General features: G+C 37.1%; 2 protein-coding genes across 3 annotated transcripts; both read right to left on the minus strand.

Annotated features, from left to right (window-relative positions):
* Nucleotides 1–90: 90 nt before the first annotated feature.
* Nucleotides 91–2,479, minus strand: LOC146652013 (SH3 domain-binding glutamic acid-rich-like protein 3). The gene is made up of 3 exons (XM_085382551.1): nt 2,298–2,479; nt 1,904–2,071; nt 91–343 (listed from the first exon to the last, which is right to left on the minus strand). The coding sequence occupies exons 1-3, from the start codon at nt 2,340–2,342 to the stop codon at nt 281–283; spliced, it is 276 nt and encodes a 91-aa protein (XP_085238677.1). The 5' UTR covers nt 2,343–2,479; the 3' UTR covers nt 91–280.
* A 2,176-nt stretch (nt 2,480–4,655) lies between these two features.
* Nucleotides 4,656–17,089, minus strand: LOC146652014 (scavenger receptor cysteine-rich domain-containing protein DMBT1-like). Of its 2 annotated transcripts, none has more exons than XM_085383356.1 (17): nt 17,000–17,089; nt 15,906–15,983; nt 15,564–15,590; nt 15,146–15,457; nt 13,459–13,749; nt 13,033–13,347; nt 12,662–12,952; nt 11,086–11,400; nt 10,574–10,873; nt 9,763–10,062; nt 8,449–8,763; nt 7,576–7,884; nt 7,188–7,481; nt 6,765–7,100; nt 6,566–6,673; nt 5,519–5,603; nt 4,656–5,395 (listed from the first exon to the last, which is right to left on the minus strand). In XM_085383356.1, exons 2-17 carry the CDS (start codon nt 15,955–15,957, stop codon nt 5,248–5,250), a joined length of 3,798 nt encoding a protein of 1,265 aa, XP_085239482.1. In that variant the 5' UTR covers nt 15,958–15,983; nt 17,000–17,089; the 3' UTR covers nt 4,656–5,247. The 2 variants fall into 2 exon arrangements, with proteins under 2 accessions (XP_085239482.1, XP_085239481.1); XM_085383355.1 differs by lacking the exon at nt 17,000–17,089 and adding an exon at nt 16,099–16,237.
* Between the last annotated feature and the right edge of the window lie 525 nt (nt 17,090–17,614).

The following is a 17,614-nucleotide window of genomic DNA, read 5'->3' on the forward strand; positions in this document are numbered from 1 at the left end:
GCAAGTAATCCCACAGAAGGTGTTACACGAAGAGAACAGAGGATGTGGTCTCACATAAACTTCACAAATAAAAAATGTCACTGAAGGCCATTTGCAATTCTATTCTGAGCATTTTTTTATTTAAAAAAAACTGCATTTCTAGGACTAGCTCTGAGGAAACTTGAATACATGATATATTATCACACAAGTGTGGGTAAAAACAAAGTAAGAAAAAGAACAAAAAACACCTCTTTAACAGGTTTAGTTGGTTATGGCAATGTAGTTGTTGTCACTGTTCCTTTCAGAGCTTAAGGAAGTCCTCCAATTGTTCCATCTCTATTGCATTGTCAAATGCACTGATGTCCTGTAAAAGAGAAGACATGCATGATGGATTCCGAGAAACAGAGTGAAAACACTATTAGTACAAAGGCATTATTAACCTATTTAAAAATATTGCACTGTGTACTGTACATTTGTCCAATATGACATACAACACAACAAGCCAGACATTCAGATAACTGAGATCACCATTAGCTACAGTTATGCTTACTGGGGTAAGCATATGTTCATGTTCACAACCCACAAAAAGACACAAACCATTAAAAACACAACTCAACTGCACATGAACACGCAAAACAGCACCCTACTGTTGGGTACGCATTTTTTAATCCAATAAGGGTTTCTTGTTTTATCTTTCTTTGCATTTCTTTATAGCCCAATTCTTTCAGTTGAATTTGTTCTTGCACTGGATAATAAAAAAGGAAAAAATGGCAGATTTAAGAGAATGAGAAAAACAAACAATATTAAGATGCTTTGTGGCAGGAAAAAGTTGAAATCTTAAAACAGCTTCTGCTGTGGCTGATTGGCTTACTGCTGTCAAATAATTAATATCTTTGGGAAAGACTATCTGGACTGTTTCACACCTCTTTCTGATGTTGTCTTTGTACCACAGCATTTTTTGAGCTTTAACCCTATAATGCCCTTGGTATTATATTCGATTCATGAGTGTCTGAGACCTCTATCTCATCAACACGATCAATACTTGCCATAATTTCAAAATATTATGGACAAAACTCTTTTTTTTAAACTAAAAGTAACATTGTTGTTAACAAAAAGTTGCCAATGTATCAAATGTGATTCAGAAAATATATAATAAATATATAATAATAAAAATATATCATACACAACATGACATAGGAAAAAAAATTGCCTTTGTTATATGGGTTAATAAACATCTCAGTTCCAAAAAAATCTTAATTTTCTGGCTATTTTTGATGGGTTGGGTCTTCAGGTATTTTTGGCAATATTCATTGTTTGCATGCTTGTAGTCTTTATCTGTTATAAAAAGTAAATTGAACACAGTCTATAGTGCAGTTAAAAGGTTTCAATGTTTTGGAGATATTCGGTCCTTAACTAAAGTATTACACAAACTAAAGTTTGCTATGGCAAAACGTTAACATGCTTCATTACTTGTGGGTACATAAATGTCTGTATCAAAAGCTGCCAATCAGGTTCTTTCCTCCTATCTTTCAGTTTTCTGATATAACTGTATATATACCATTTGTAAGTTGGAAGGATGAAAGGAATACTCTGCAAGCAAATAGTTTGTCTCACTAAGTCTAACTGGAAGGCTGAAATCTGATGAGTGATTGAATGAACAGGGAGTGTACAAGTCAAAGTATTGGTATGTATGCATTTCTCCATGTATTTCTGTCCCCTGGCTTAACTGTGTGAACAACCAGTAGTTAGCATACAGTGTAAATATTGATTTTAAAACTGTGTCCACGCCTTAGACTAACCACATGGTTTCTATTCTTTTTTTGTGTGACGACATCAGCAAGCGTGTAAATAAAACACATCTGATCATAATTTTAAGTTTTGAATCGCAGGTTCAGCTTATTATTAGTTATTCTATGAGACTTACTCCACAGTAGACGTCTCCATTGAATATTTGTGGAGGAAGCGCGGTCGGATCTCCTGCTCCCTGCCTCATTAAATCCTTATCATCAGAACTCTGAGAAATGTCCACAGGTTGAAAGGGGATCTTCTTGGCGTTTAAGATAGAAAAGACTCTCTCTTGGTTCTTCTTAATCTGAAAAGGCATATTTAATCCGTTATCAAGACTAATAGCTGTGTGACTTGTTATAAAAAGTTTTCTTATATAATAAAAGTTGCTGAGTTGTGCATAGAGAGCAGTAAGATTGTCTATAAAAGTAAATACTTTACACACATCTCACAATATTTTGATAGTATCAGTGATATATATTAATCACTGGCTAAAAATAAAAGAACAAGACAAGTAAGATTGTGTACTGTACCTGTGTAGAACCACTCACACTTGTAAAAAACACTTTGACTGGCATTTCTGCTATATTAACAGGAATAGTCCAATACAGAAAAACACTGAATGACAGAGTGGGAATGACAGAAGCGCAGAGAGAAGTGGAAAGTCACAGAGTGATCCTGTGCTAGATATGCAGGCACTGCTGGTGCAACCACACACAAAGTAAACAGGTTTGGACAACTCTTACCTGTCTGCAAGGACACACCTACAGGACTGAGTGCACTTCGAGTTGTGGCCTGTCTACTTCAGTTGTGAAACCAGTCAAGTACACAAACACACACACTCTATTTCATATCTTAGTGAGGACATCTATTTAACATAATGCTTTCCCTAGCCGGTTACCCTAACCGTAACCATCAAGAATGAATGTGTTGCCCTAACCCTTAGCCTAAACCTAACAATAAACTAATTGTAACCCTGACACTAAAGCTACATTTTGAGCCTCAAAAATGCCTTCAAACTGACAGGCATTTTGTCCCCCTACAAGTATAGTGGCAAGCCAATTTCCCGTCCTCATAAAGATGTCTAAACATGTATACACACACATGGATTGATAGATAACCACATTGCTACATTTCCTTAGGCACTTTCATTTCATCAAAGTTCACAGGTAACTATTGTACCTTTTACACAACTGCGTAAGTTGTGTTACAGACAAATTTTGGCTTGTAAAGTAAAAGCACTAAATAACAGACAAAAAGTTGCCAGGATTTCATTTAGCCCTGTATGCATGCTCACCTTGGTTGTCACTAGGACACTTGTGAGTTTACCCAAAACAATTGTTAATCAACTAGAAAACTATACACACATATGAAGCCTTTGACTTCATATACTTACTCATCCATGTCTTTACGGACCTTGCTTTGTGCACTGGTGTGCAGTCATGTTGGAACAGGAAGAGGCCATCCACAAACTATTTCCTCAAAGTTGGGAGGATTACACAGTCCCAAAATGTCTTGGTTTGCTGAAGCATTAGGAGTTCCTTTCACTGGAACTAAGGAGCCAACCAACTCGACCAACAACCCCACTCAACAAAACTTACACTCGGCACAATTTGACAAGTACCATTCTCCTGGGAAGTGTCAAACCCAGACTCGTCCATTGGTTTGCCAGATGTAGAAGTGTCCCTCCAGAGAACACATCTCCACTGCTCTAGAGTTCAACGGTGACCTGCTTTAAACCACTGCAACCGACGCTTTGCATTTCACTTGGTGATATGTAGCGTGGGTGCAGCTCGACCATGGAAACCCACGCCATGGGACTTTCTAAGCAATGTTCTTGATCTAATCTCAAGGCCACATGAACTTTGGAGGTCTGTAGTGATTGACTCTGCAGAAAAATGGGGACCTCTGTGCACTTCAGCATCCACTGACCCCACTCTCTGATTTTATATGGCCTAATTTAATTGCTGTAATCACTTCCACTTTGTTATAATACCACTAGCAGTTGAATGGAATATTTAGTAGTGAGGAAATTCCATGAATGGACTTGTTGCACCGAGCTCATTCACACCCATTCTTTCACAAATCTTTGTAGAAGCAATGTGCATTCCTAGGTGCTTGATTTTATTCACCTCTGGCCATGGAAGTGTTTGAAACACCTGAATTCAATGATTTGGACAGGTGACTGAATACTTGGCAGTACAGTGTGTACGTAGACACTAAAGCTGGTGGGCCTAAATGTCACACCAGGAGGTTCTTTAACACAAGGGGGAGCAAGCGAATCAGAACCCAGGGCACAGACTCAGCAGGTCCAATCAGTAAAGGTTTATTCCCAGAGAAGGAAAACAGGAATAAACACCATTAAAAAAATTGCAAAATAAAAAAAATGTTCTTTAAAAACTAAAATCCAAAATGTCTTGATGCATGCTCAATCATCCAGGTAAGTAAATCCCAGTAAATACCGAGGCATTTTCAGTGGGAGAAACATTTCGTCACTTATCAAACTGACTTCTTCAGACTTCTCCATTTGACACTTTAAATTTTGTTAATCTAAATATATTGTACTTTATGTAGCTTATTTAATCTACAAATGTATTTTGACCAAAGGTCTACTGAGATATTTTTAAATTACAATGAGAATTTTACATAAAAGTTATGTACAACCTAAATATTTATATTTAATGAAATGTGTAAGTTATATATTTTTCCAGTATCGACTAATGATATGCTATTGATATAGTCAGTTTTGATACTCTTTGATACTTGAAGGACCTCTATAACGTATATATTTAATCTGTGATTATGATAATTAAATTATGATGTGCAAATGGACCATGTATAACAAATGACCCATGTTGTATATGAAGTACATATTTATTCTTATACCAGAAAAGATTAAGAAGAAAAAGCAACTCATCATGAAATATAGTCAGTGTTAAAGTCAAACAAGATATTCATAATAGGCATCTTCGTAAAAGTCCTTGAACCTTGAAGTGTGAGAATCACTCAGTGCAGACAAAAATTACCAAATAAAAACACGTGAAAAAGACTTTTGCATGAAAGAGGAATACTCTGACAGGATAAGCATACATGTTATTTTAAACAAATCATTTAAAGTTCTCTTAAAAGACTGGAAACAGCTCAGGTTTAATGAAACAAAGTCTGAAGATTTATGAATTATTTGTTGAAAAAAGAATTTAAAAAACCGACAATCCTTAAACAGTCCTAAAGAGCAACTTCACACAGAATGAAAGTGTTTATTTTGCTGATCTGAAATAGTTTGGTAGTCACTTTGCTGTTGCGTTGAAAACTATGGTTCAGAGTAGGTCATTGCAACATCACTATGGATGTGGTTTAGATGTCAAAAGAGAAATGAAACTTTTTGCAAATATTTCACTAAAGTTCTGCTTTTTAGCCTACTGTTATACTCCTCTTTATATTTACTAAAACCACATTACTGAGGTTATGTTTTCATACATGTTATCATGAAACAACAAGAGGTTCAAGCTCATAACACACTTTTCCAGCCAGGTCTTCGGGTGCTCTCTCAGCATTGCTATCAGTATCTGCATCAGTTTTACTCTGTTCTGGGCTGGGAGTGCATGGCTCATACAGTTGGTTATTCCTCTCTCTGAAGGAGAGAACAAAGAGCACAAAATTGGCAATTATAATCATATCATATATATTTTTAAACTTTCTTAAATTCAAAATATTTGTGCATGTTTGAAATGCATGTTTCATTTTTTCCCCTTACCTTTCATCAAGGGCTACAGTGGTTTTGTCCTCCATTTCTTGTTTTATTGCTGCTCCAAATCTGTTACTAAACTGAACAATGACTTCTGAAAATGGAGCAAACATCACCATAACGTTAGCAGTCCTTTTTTTTAAACATTGGAGTGAACCAATGAACTGATTCAAGGTGCTGCTGAGGATCAACACTGACATTATAAAGAAATAAAGTTGATAACAGTGTAATCAGTTGCTCAGTTACACCTCAAGAAGACAGTGAGCAACAATGCACTGGTTATGAGATTCTGTTGTTTCAGTGTAAATTCACTCTCAGGAGTTATGCATATCACACCAACTGGTCTGGAAAGTATGGTAAATATAAATATCTCTAACAAATGATGAAGGTGAGACAGCCAACATATTGCCACTTACAGTCATGTGAAAAAGAAAGTGCACCTTCTTTTAGTTCAAAGGTTTTACTTGTCAAGACATAATGGAAATAATCCAGTCTTTATCAGATCTTAAAATGATCTAACTACAACCTCAGCTAAACTACAAAATATGTCATGTTAAGCCATGTCGATATTTAAATCACAAAAAGTAAGCTGTGTGTGTATTGTGTCTTTTCAGTGTTTCACTTTGCGTACTCTTCTCACAGTTTTCTGCCTTAAAGATGTGATTGAGAAAAGTGAAGGTATTGTTGATATTATAACTTTTTATGAGTTATTAATCCCAAAGGTACAATTTAGTGAATTTTCTGAAATAAAGTTGAAAAGGTTTAGTAGTAAAGTAGTTCCTTAACCAGTTTGATGTGACTGAGCACTGCTCAATTGAAAGATTTCAGTGGGTTTACCAGAGAATAATGCTGGTGTTTATAAAATCAAAACAAGGACTCCAAAGTTGCTTTAAAATACCTAAATAATAATGAGTACATTCATCTCTACAAGTGCCACCTCATACGTTATGCATAGTAGATTTGTCCATTGATAACATCAAAATAGTTTAGAGCACTTTCAAAGACAATATGTATCATAAAAAAGAGGATAATGGAGTTATAAAAACTGTTTCTTACCAGAAACCCCCCACTTCCTTCTCCAGACCAGGAAAATAATAACCACGAGGAGTAGCAAAACTACTAGCACACCCACAACAGCTGCGACAACTGAAGAAGATGAGCTTGCTGTAAGAATAAAAAGAGTTAGACACAACAATAACCATATAAATACTATATAAAGTAATATATATTTATTGTTTTCAATTTCAGATCTTACAGGTAACGGAGATATAAAGGTTCCTTGAAGGAGCAGAAGAGAAGGACATTGCAGAGATGTTAACGCTGTAGTGACACGTGTACGATCCTTGGTCTTTAAAATCTACTGAAGGGAGCTCAAAAGTGGCCAGGTATAAGACTGAGTAGCCAAATGCTGACATTGTTTCAGTATTGTTCGTGTTTAAATTTATCAAACTGAAGAAACCTCTAGAGTAAATGGAATGAATAGAACAAGTGATGGAGAAGGTGCTGCCTCGGGTGACTGATACTTTGTCGGGACTGTAGACCACCATTGCATGGGGGGACACCAGGGAGATGCTGGGTTTTTCCAGTTTAACTGCAAACAATATAAATATATAAATATATATTAGAAAAAGTCAAATTTCCAACAAGTATACAAAAACTGTGCATGATATTCACTGACCTACAACAGAGAGGTCAGCAGGAATTCCTTGAGGATAGTAGATGATTTGATTGGCCATTTTCTTTTGATATTCACAGTAGTATGAACCCTTCTGACTAAAGTCCACTTTAGGGAAGACAAAGGTTGCAGAAGCTTGATCTGAGAATTTCTCCATTTGAAATGACCCTTGGGTTTTTTTCAGGAGAAATGTACCGCCCATGTGTTCTGTTACTAGCGTGCAGGTAATTTCAACTTTGTCACCCCAGTTTACCTCTACCCCAGGGTTGATCGTGATTTCAGGCTTCTGCAGAGCACCTAAAAGAGAAAATTAATGTTGTGTAACTGCCAACACGGTATTCTTACAAGCAATGAGATCATTTGTTAGTTCAAAATGAGCTTTGTCTCTTACCTAAGCAGATAACACTGGCATCTTCACCATGCCCACAGTTATTTTGTCCAAAACCAGGATGTGAACAGTGTGAAAGTGCAGACTCTTGGCCTGAGCATTCCACATTATCCAGCCATATAGGGCCACTGCCTCTACCAAAATGGGCACTTGCAGGTGCTGAAACGGCATGACCGCAACCAAGCTGTCTGCATACTACATCGGCATCGCTCATTTCCCAATCGTCATCACACACAGTTCCCCACTGTCCTTTATAGAAGACCTCCACTCTGCCGGAGCATTCACCTGAGCCACCCACCAACTGGACTTGTGCTGCATAACAGAGCAGAAAGAGTGAATACAAGTGCAAAGGAAAGTCCTTAAAATAATATTTTTGTATTAATACATGAATCATATAGCTCATATACAGACTTTTGCAACTAATAACAAAATACTGAAGTATAATATTACTTATATTATATAGTTTATTAGTTTATTAGTCACTTTAACATTTTAATATGTTTTACATTTTGTTTTTTAATCTATAGAGTAAGATAAGCAGTGCTGTTCATTTAACGGGTTTCAAAATAACTGTAATCACATTACATTTCCCAGTAACGCGGTAATGTAACACATTACTTGGTCAAATCCGGTAATTACATTAGCTACAATTATGTCATTAGCATGTGGTTTCCCAGTTCAAACAGCCTGTTTCTCATCACCTCTAGTTTAAAACACCAAGATGGTGACTACGAAAAAAGAGTAATCTCAAGGCTCCATAATAGGACTTCACAAACCAGTTGGTGACACTTGGAGCTACATTCATCTTTTATACTGTCTTTGATGTTAGGAAAAAATATCTGAGAATTTTGAACACACAATGATAAAAGTCTTTACCTGCACAGAGAACACCAGCATCATGTTCATGCCCGCAGGTTGCTCTTGTAAAACCTTTGACTGAGCATTGCTGAAGAGATGTCACATTATCAAAGCATGAAGAGCTAGCCTCCACCACTGGTCCACTGCCTGGGCCGTGAAAAGCAGCACCAGGAGCATTCATGGCACGTCCACACTCCAGCGTCTCGCAAACTGCTTGAGCTTTACTTAGAGTCCAGTCCGTGTCACACACTGTGTGCCACTGCTCGCCATGACGTACCTCCACTCTTCCAGAGCACTCATCGTTACTGTTATCCACCCGGATAGCCAAGCTTCCTGTGAAGTCAAGTAAACCAAAAATGTAGCCACAGGTGTGGAAGAATAATCAACAAAATAACTGTGATGTGTTTAGGTATATTGTACAGTCTTGATGCATGCTCAATCATCCAGCTAAGTAAATCCCAAAAGGTTTATTCTGTTCATCTGGACGTAACGTTTTCAGAGGGAGAAACATTTCGTTACTCATCCAAGTGACTTCTTCAGTCTCAGCTGACTGCAGGTTTCCCCAGTCTTATAAACAGTACATTGCATAATAACTGAAACCAGCACAACTGAATGAACAATGAGCTGCGAGGTCAATTCTTTGATAATTAAAATGCAAATTGTCATGACCGTTGATCAACAACCACTGATCAAATATTAATGATCAAGGAATGGACCTCATCATGTTCTGTTTATAAGGCTGAGGAGACCTGCAGTCTGCTGAGACTGAAGAAGTCACTTGGATGAGTGACGAAATGTTTCTCCCACTGAAAACGCTACGTGCAAATGAACAGAATCAGCCTTTTGGGATATATTGTACATTATTTAAATTTAGAAGAGCTGCCGACATTACATTCTGGCATTTTTTGTACAAATCTAATTCCTAAAAAGTTGGGACACTGTTTAAAATCTAAGTGAAAACAGAATTCAGTAAGAAAATATTTTATTCACAATAGAACCATGGAAAAAAAAATCTAATATTTCAACTGACAAAATGTAAGAAAAATATTTGCTATATTTCCAACTGCTCAAAGCGTTCCCAGATATAAACATCATCTTGCATGGAAACACATGTTGCTTTAAAACTTATATGCAGCATTTTGATTCTTTCCAGATTTGTAAGCTGCTAATTTCATAGTCATCAATGCTTTTCCAGAAGAATGTCAAATTTTGGTGTTTTCTAGGTTCTATTGTGAATCAACCATGGATTTATAAGATTCTCACATTACTGAATTCTGTTTTTATTGACATTTCACATAGTTTCACAGCCTTTATTGTATGTTTTTCTCTTACCTGTGCAGAAAACACCAGCCAATACAGTGTTGTTGCAAGTCCTGTCTGGATATGGTCTTTGTGGACACTGAGTCAATGTAGACTCTCTTCCATTGCATTCAATTTGATCATTCCAGGTCTGTCCTGTACCAGGGCCAAGCTGAAGAAGCTTATGGGGCCTCCCACAATCCAACTGTTTGCACACCACTGTTGCATCATTCATGTCCCAGGATTCAGCACACACAGTCCCCCACTGGTTTTGATCAAAATATTCTACTCTTCCATCGCAACGAGTGGATCCACCATTTAATCTCACGTTACCTGAAAATCATTGTTTTCAAATTAATGTACGTGAAATCCAACTTAGGGGCCAGGTCAGAAACAGAAACACTAAATCCTGTTTACATTGTCTTAGCCTTTGTTAAGTTTCAGTGTCTGTGCGTCTGAATTCATGATACTTACACCTGCTGTTTGAAGAGGAGGTTAATCATCTGAACAGATGAGATAACTATGTATTTCATTGTTGCTTTACAAAGTTGCAGGCTAATTATTTTGTGTGCTTATACATCTGTGTGTACGTTGGCTTGCCTGATCCTAGTGACCTTCTTAGAGTACATGCTCAGGCATAGCTCACATGTCTGAACATAGCGACCATGTTTTTGGTATTGGTACCAGATGCATCAACACATGGGTTTCAACTATGAAAAAATATCTGTCTGGTTGTTTGCATCAACACATTAATTGGAACCACTTATATTTAATATTTTTAAGAAGGCTATCATTGATTCACTTACATTTTGAAACTCTAATTTAATTTGACATAAAGTCTTACCTGAGCATACCACAGAGGCTTCTTCAACACGGTTCGTGGCAGATCTGCTATAGTCTCTAAATGAGCACTGTGTGAGAGAGGTCTCTCTACCATTACAATGGATCTCGTACCCTCTCAGATCTCCACCTTGACCAAATGACCCTGACATCTTGACAGGATCTCCACAATTCATCTCTCTGCACACCACTGTAGCTTCATTCCTCCCCCAGTTGACATTAAGTGCTGGTGACCAGTGTTCACCATGGTGGACCTCCACCCTTCCTGAGCACATGTCAGTCCCATTGATTAGTCGAATGGTAGCTACAAAGCAAAGAGGAGAAAATCAGCAATGAGCTGGTGTTCATATGAAAGAAAAAGTGAATTCATTGAAATCCATGTGATATTCTTATTAGTGTTGTAGAAATAACTACAGTATAATTTATAATAAAATGCTAATCAGAAAAAACAAAACAAAGTAACATCTAAAAGTAAAAAGAAGGCATTGTATGAAATGAAACATCAACAGTTTGTACCTGAACAAATCACTCCTGCATCTTCACCATGACCGCAGTTATTTTCTCCAAAGGAGGAACGTCTGCAGTGCACAAGTGACGTCTCGTTACCTAGACAGTTGACATCATCAAGCCAGATCAATCCTTGGCCTTCACCAAAGAAGGCACTGGATTTGGCAGTCTGAGGTGTTCCACAGTCCATGGCTCTGCACACCACCTCAGCATCTCTGAAGTCCCATTCATCATCACACACTGTTCCCCACTGGCCGTCATGCAGAATCTCCACTCGGCCAGAGCATCGGTCAGTGCCGTTCACAAGCCTTAGTGGTGGTTGACCTGAGGGCACACATTAAGGCATTACCAATAAATATTACAAACTTTCAAATTGATTCTATTAAGCTACATGCAGTTACATGCATATTGTAAAAAACAGACTCATTATTCATTTTGAATAATGAGGGACCCTCTTATGTTAAAGACCTCATAGTACAATACCCGCCCAATAAAGCACTTCTCCCTCAGACTACTGGCTTATTTGTGATTTCCAGGATATTTAAAAGTAGAATGGGAGGCAGAGTCTTCAGCTTTCTGCCCCCTTTCTCCTGTGGAACCAGCTCCCAGTTTGGATTCAAGAGACAGACACCCTATCTGTTTTTAAGATTGGACTAAAAGCTTTCCTATTTTGTTAAAAGTTATAGTTACAGCTAGATCAGGTAAGCCTAAATGCTCTTTAGTTATGTTGCAGTAGACCTGGGCTGCTGGAAGTTGCCCATAATGCATTGACCATTTCTTCTTCACTCACTTCTTTTCACTCTAGATGTGTTTATAGAGACAGACAAACTTGTTTGATAGGATCTGAACTTTTTTCTCTTTGAGAGCAAGTGACTCCAAAGGGTAGTGGTTTATATGTTTTGCTAAAAAGCAAATATTCCTGGTTTGGGCATGGGAGGAGACATGGCACATGTTCTGACCACAGTGTGGTCCCATGTAGGCAGCCCACTGTAGGTTTGCTGAGTGTCCACACATGAACCCCAAGGGTTATATTAGCTAGGATAGTGTTGTAGGATAGTTTAATGTGTTCTGCTGACTTAATAACTGTTCCAGACCTCTAGCATTAAAGTCAGCACAACAGCACAACAACTGTGTGCTAGGAGCTTCATGGCATGAACTTCCATCGCTGAGCAATTCCTGAAACTTTGATGTAACGTGGATCCATCCATCCAAAGTTATACAAAGTATAACTTTGTATCCATCCAAAGTTATACTTTGTATCCACCTGGGCCACGTCCACATTTATACTGTTCCCTACTATTCTTATTCACTCAATATTTTCTTATAATACAAATGACCTTTGCCTTTATAAATTACTAAATGCATAACTAGAAACCATTATGTTATCTTTAACTTGTCAGTGTCTACCACTGGGTTGGTAGATTTATTATTTCTGATGAGCCTCGAACCTTTAATTTAATTTACTGGTAAACAATTAGTAAAAAAAAGATAATGGACAAAAGCTATTCTTCTTAAATAATCAAACATGACGCTTGCTATCCTTGGAAAATGGTGGCACAATTTATCTGTATCTTTAGTCTCTTACCTGCACATGCGAGAGAAACACCTGCACATGATCCCATGTGTTCTTGCAGTTGACATTGGCTGATAGTGCTCACATTACCAGTGCATGTACTTCTGAACCCTCGCAGTGAGCTGTCACCAAAAAAGAAGTTGTTTTGGGATTTTATTGGCACTCCACAGTTGAGCTCCTTACACACAACTGTAGCTTCTTTAAGGCTCCAGTTATTATTACAAAGTTTCCCCCATCGGCCGTCATGGAAAACTTCCAGTCTGCCAGAACAACCATCAGTCCCATTTATCAATCTGACTGTTTCTGCAAAGCAAAATTTGGTGTTGTTAAGAATTTCTTTAAAACTCAGTTTTGAGCAACAAACAGAATAGAGCCTGTGTTACCTGAGCACACGAGACCAGCATCTTCATTGTGGTCACAGTCATGTTCACCAAAACCTCTGTGAGGACATTGAGCAAGGGACTTCTCATGACCAGTGCACTCAATATCATCCAACCAAACCTGATCCTGGCCTCTCCCGAAGTAAGCCTTGTACTTGACTGCGAGAGCATTGCCACAGTTCATCTCTCGACATGCCACAGTTGCTTCTTGCATCCCCCATCTGTCATCACAGACTGTTCCCCATTGTGAATTATAGTAGATTTCCACTCTACCAGAGCAGCGATTAGTCCCATTCACAAGCCGAATGGGTTGACTGTCTGTTGGGTTAAAAAAAATGTTGAGGGTAAGTTTATTCAGCAAGGGGACAGTCTAACAGTGTCAGTTTACAACAAATTAGTGATAGTTTTGTGGGCACAAGTGTGACTTACTTCCACAGACAACAGTAGCATCTTCACAACTTTCATTGACTTTTAGAACTGAGCACTGTGAGACAGAGGTCTCATTTCCAGAGCAGATGGTTTTGACTGCGGTGAGGTCACGTGCTTCTCCAAAATAGGGTGTTTCGGTCTGAGGGAGAGGATCACCGCAGCCGCCCTCTCGGCACACCACCTGAGCTGCTTCTTTGCCCCAGTCACTGCAAACTTTTTTCCACTGACCTTCATGGTAGACTTCCGCTCTGCCATTACAACGAGTGGTTCCATTTGTAAACCGCACATTTTCTGTAAATGATGTTAATAAAAAAAAATGTAATAACGAATATCTCTTAAATATAAAACTAAGAGGTAAGTTGGTGTTAAATAATATGATGGATGGATGGATGGATGGATGGAAGTTTTTTTGTTAAGTTAGCTTGCTAATTTTAAAGCCTTCTTGGCCAGGAGCTGGTTGGTTAAGGCCAGAATCAAAACTGGAGTCAGCTATCACCATCAGACAGGTTTATCTTGTTTGTTTAAGCTGATTTGCTTAGTAATCAGTGATCAGTAATAGGTATACGTGTACTTCCCAGTAAGCCAAATTGTTAATTTACCTGTTTTCATTTGACACTTTCACTAGACATTAAGGGCAAAAATAAATGTTTGTAATAAAGATTAGAAATATTTATTTTGTGTATATTAATGTATATGTTATTATTAGTACTATTATTATTATTATTATATATCATTATAGTCTTGTGTATATGAATGCATATATTGTACATGTTACATTGCACACTGTAAAATATGCTTTAAATGTAGGCCTTCACAACCTTTAAATCTTTATAGCAAGTATCAACACATAATAAATCTATTAAATATCAAATTCCTGGTGTGAACTACTTCAGTAGTCCAAAAAATTGGAGGAAAACATTATTACCTCTTTAGTTGGACATGGCAAGAACAAAAGACTAAAAATGGATGTTTGTGATTGTGTGATAAAATCTGTACTCATATTTTGTGCAAATAAATGAATCTTCTCTATAATATACACAGATAGCTGTCTGTATTTCAATACCAAACACATGAACACATGATTGCATGTTACAATTTATACAGGGTTATGATGGTTTCTACAGCAATATGTAAAATTCAGTTTTATCAGTTATATTTTTGTTTCACAGAAATATAATCACAGAGGAACTTAAAACAGGAGATACTATAATGCCGCAGACTAACATAAGTGCTGTGTTAGCTGTTTTTTTAGTTGTGCAGTATTTCTCAATTTCAACTACAGTTCCACATTTCATGGAGAGGGACATTTGGGGGTTTTGCTGAGCTGACACCTTGCTCATATGAAGGAATTCTACGTGACTGCAGTCAGTGGTAATGATAATGGTTAGTACAGTGCTTGCTTAGCTTAGCAGAAAAATCAGAGAATAGTGGAAACAGCCAGATTGTCCGAGAATGACAAAATCCACCTTCTCAACTAGTGTAACATTTCATGTGTTGCTTGTTTCATCTTTAAAAAAATCATATGTAAACATGTTGAATTCATCAAAACGATATTATTTTTGAAGCTAAAGTAAAGTTCTTAATACATGTGTATAAGGAAAAACAAATACACAAACATCTTCTTTGAGAAAATGCTATTTGATAAAGTTAAACCTCACATCTGAAGTCAAACATTATTTAGGCTTACCTGAACAGACCACTCCTGCATCTTCACTATGGCCACAGTTATTTTGCCCAAAAGGTCTGTGTTGACACTTAAGGATGGAAGACTCATGGCCAACACACTGTACATCATCCAACCAGATCTCATCTTTTCCTTGTCCAAAGAAAGCACCTTTTTTGGCCTCCATAGCTGCCCCACAGCTTAGCTCTCGACACACCACCTCAGCATTGGCCATGCTCCACTGATCATCACAGACAGTTCCCCAACTGTCTTGGTAGAAGATCTCCACTCTACCAGAGCAACGCGAAGGTCCGACCAGCCTCATTTTCTCACATTCTGGATATGAGAAAAACAAAACCACAAAGGATGCACAATGTGTCGCCTTGGCCATAAAGCCATTACAATTATTTTTTTTTTTAATATTTGTGTGTTACTTACTGACCAATAAACTGTAGAAAACTCAAGAGGCCTGCAGCAGAAATAGCAAAATGATGTGATTAAGCCTGACAGGCCTGATATGTAAATCTAGATATATCCTTCAGTTAACAGCCTATACTGCAGTCATAGCTATAATATGTGAAATATATTATAAATATGGAACAGTCGGGGATATTTTCTAATTGATCCAGTAAAGCATATTTAACACGTTCAGTCATCCAGGAGTATTTCAGTGCAGACACTAAAACTCCCATTGGTCACTTATGATGTTAACAAGCAATCAAACTATGTCCACTCAAGAAAAAACACAAGAAGTCAGACTGAGAAAAAACCTCCAGTAACTTACCAAGAGACAAGTAAAAAACAAAATGTCGTTTTTCATCCGAAATGAGGATCATATTTGGTCTTCAGTGTTGATCAAATGCTGTAAAATATTTTTGTAAAATTAAAACAGTGGCTTTACGTCTCCTCCTGTGTTTAGAAAAGCTTTTTAAAGCCCTTTTGTTTTTATCCAGAAGGTGATCATATAGTCCTCTTACCTTTTAAATTCACAATGTCTAGAACACTGTTAAAATGAAATCAAAATTTAAACGAACTTGCTCATGTTTGAAATACCCTAAGGATAAAAGCCCCATGAACATATCCAGTAATTGTTATGAATCAAAAGGGACCACCTGGACTTGGACTGCAAACTGGATCCATGTTGACATTTTGATCAATCATTAAAGGGGAGATGATGAGAGGGGATTTTGTTTTTTACACAATGCCTACATTACTATTTAAAAAAAAAACAGGTGTGAAATTGAGCAGAAAGAGGAACAACAATTTAACATTATGCTGGAAAAGAATTATAACAGTAAGAATTATTTTTGCACGCAACATAGATAATTGGGAAATAGAGATCACAGGGACGATTTTTGTGAAATATCGATTGGTGAACTTGACCACTGACCACCCTCTTTACCTGCCTCCTCCCACCTCTGGTTATCATTCACAGCAGTGCTTTCATCTTTCATTTGTACATGTTGCAACAATCCTTTTATTTAATTCCACTAAGCAGGATGAACTCATGTGCATACAACCTTTTTTTTTTAATAAAACAAAATAAAAAATTCTACATCACAGATTCTCTTAGACAAAAGCTGATTTCAGATATTTGACTTGAATACACAGCTTAATTATAGTTGTTTTCAGTATCACAATAACTTTTACACATGTTAGTGGAATTTCAATTTTCATATATATCATATATTAATGCTGATTTGGCACTTTGTGCTTACAGTGTGATATTCTGAACCTGGATTATTGTGCAGGATATCTCTATTCTCCTCTCTGTACATCTAACACAGCATAAGAAAGAAGTATTTTGTTATGTTAGATGAACCAAACTTTAAACTTTAAATAAGCTATTTGAATATATTTTGCAAATAATGTTCTTACCTTTAAAATAGATTATTGTAGGTTTTGTTCATCAGTATAATGAAGAATAACTCTGGTTTGAGATACCAGATCTCAACTTGCTGAAGTTTGTTCCTTCACTAAACTGTTCAGACCCAGTTCTTGTCCTGTATTTTATTATTCAAGGCGTTCTCATCTGGGATTGGGTATGCAAAGCACTTCCTGTTGTGAAACTCTGAGTCTCAGTCAGTCTTATAAATCTGTTCTTCTTTTGTTGTAAATACTAAAAGCATATATTACTTTAGTTAGTCAGATTAATAAGAAATTGATGACTAATCATTGCTTTAAAATGACCTTTCGATAAAATGTTTTGTTGTTTTCTAAGAACGCTGTGTTCATTCTTTACTTGCTATTTCCTAATTAATTTGTCCATTCAGCATTTAAGTTGATTTTGGCTGATTTTGTTATCTGTAGTCACACAGAGCAATTTCCGTCACATTATCTTAACTTCCTCTTTTTCCAGCCTATGTTTCTCAATGTATTCCTTACTTTTCCTTCATATTTGCTTTCCTGAAAGAAAACAACATTTTAACAAGGAAAATGTCAAATATTGAGAAGAAAGTTAATGGTTTGTTTCCAGTGGGTTGCCATTTACAT

The sequence above is a fragment of the Rhamphochromis longiceps genome, linkage group LG15 (assembly GCF_057381845.1).
Source record: "Rhamphochromis longiceps isolate RC_006_pf linkage group LG15, R_longiceps_female_GT1.1, whole genome shotgun sequence".
NCBI lineage: Eukaryota > Metazoa > Chordata > Actinopteri > Cichliformes > Cichlidae > Rhamphochromis > Rhamphochromis longiceps.

What these genes read in the sequence shown, in the direction of transcription:
- LOC146652014 (XM_085383356.1), bottom strand. Translation starts at nt 15,957, where the DNA reads ATGATCCTCATTTCGGATGAAAAACGACATTTTGTTTTTTACTTGTCT. An exon ending in TGTTTTTTACTTGTCTCTTG is followed by an intron (nt 15,591 to 15,905) that starts GTAAGTTACTGG and finishes TTTCTGCTGCAG; the next exon opens with GCCTCTTGAGTTTTCTACAG. An exon ending in TGCTGGTCTCGTGTGCTCAG is followed by an intron (nt 12,953 to 13,032) that starts GTAACACAGGCT and finishes TTTGCTTTGCAG; the next exon opens with AAACAGTCAGATTGATAAAT.
- LOC146652013 (XM_085382551.1), bottom strand. Translation starts at nt 2,342, where the DNA reads ATGCCAGTCAAAGTGTTTTTTACAAGTGTGAGTGGTTCTACACAG. An exon ending in GTGTGAGTGGTTCTACACAG is followed by an intron (nt 2,072 to 2,297) that starts GTACAGTACACA and finishes ATGCCTTTTCAG; the next exon opens with ATTAAGAAGAACCAAGAGAG. An exon ending in ATGGAGACGTCTACTGTGGA is followed by an intron (nt 344 to 1,903) that starts GTAAGTCTCATA and finishes TCTCTTTTACAG; the next exon opens with GACATCAGTGCATTTGACAA.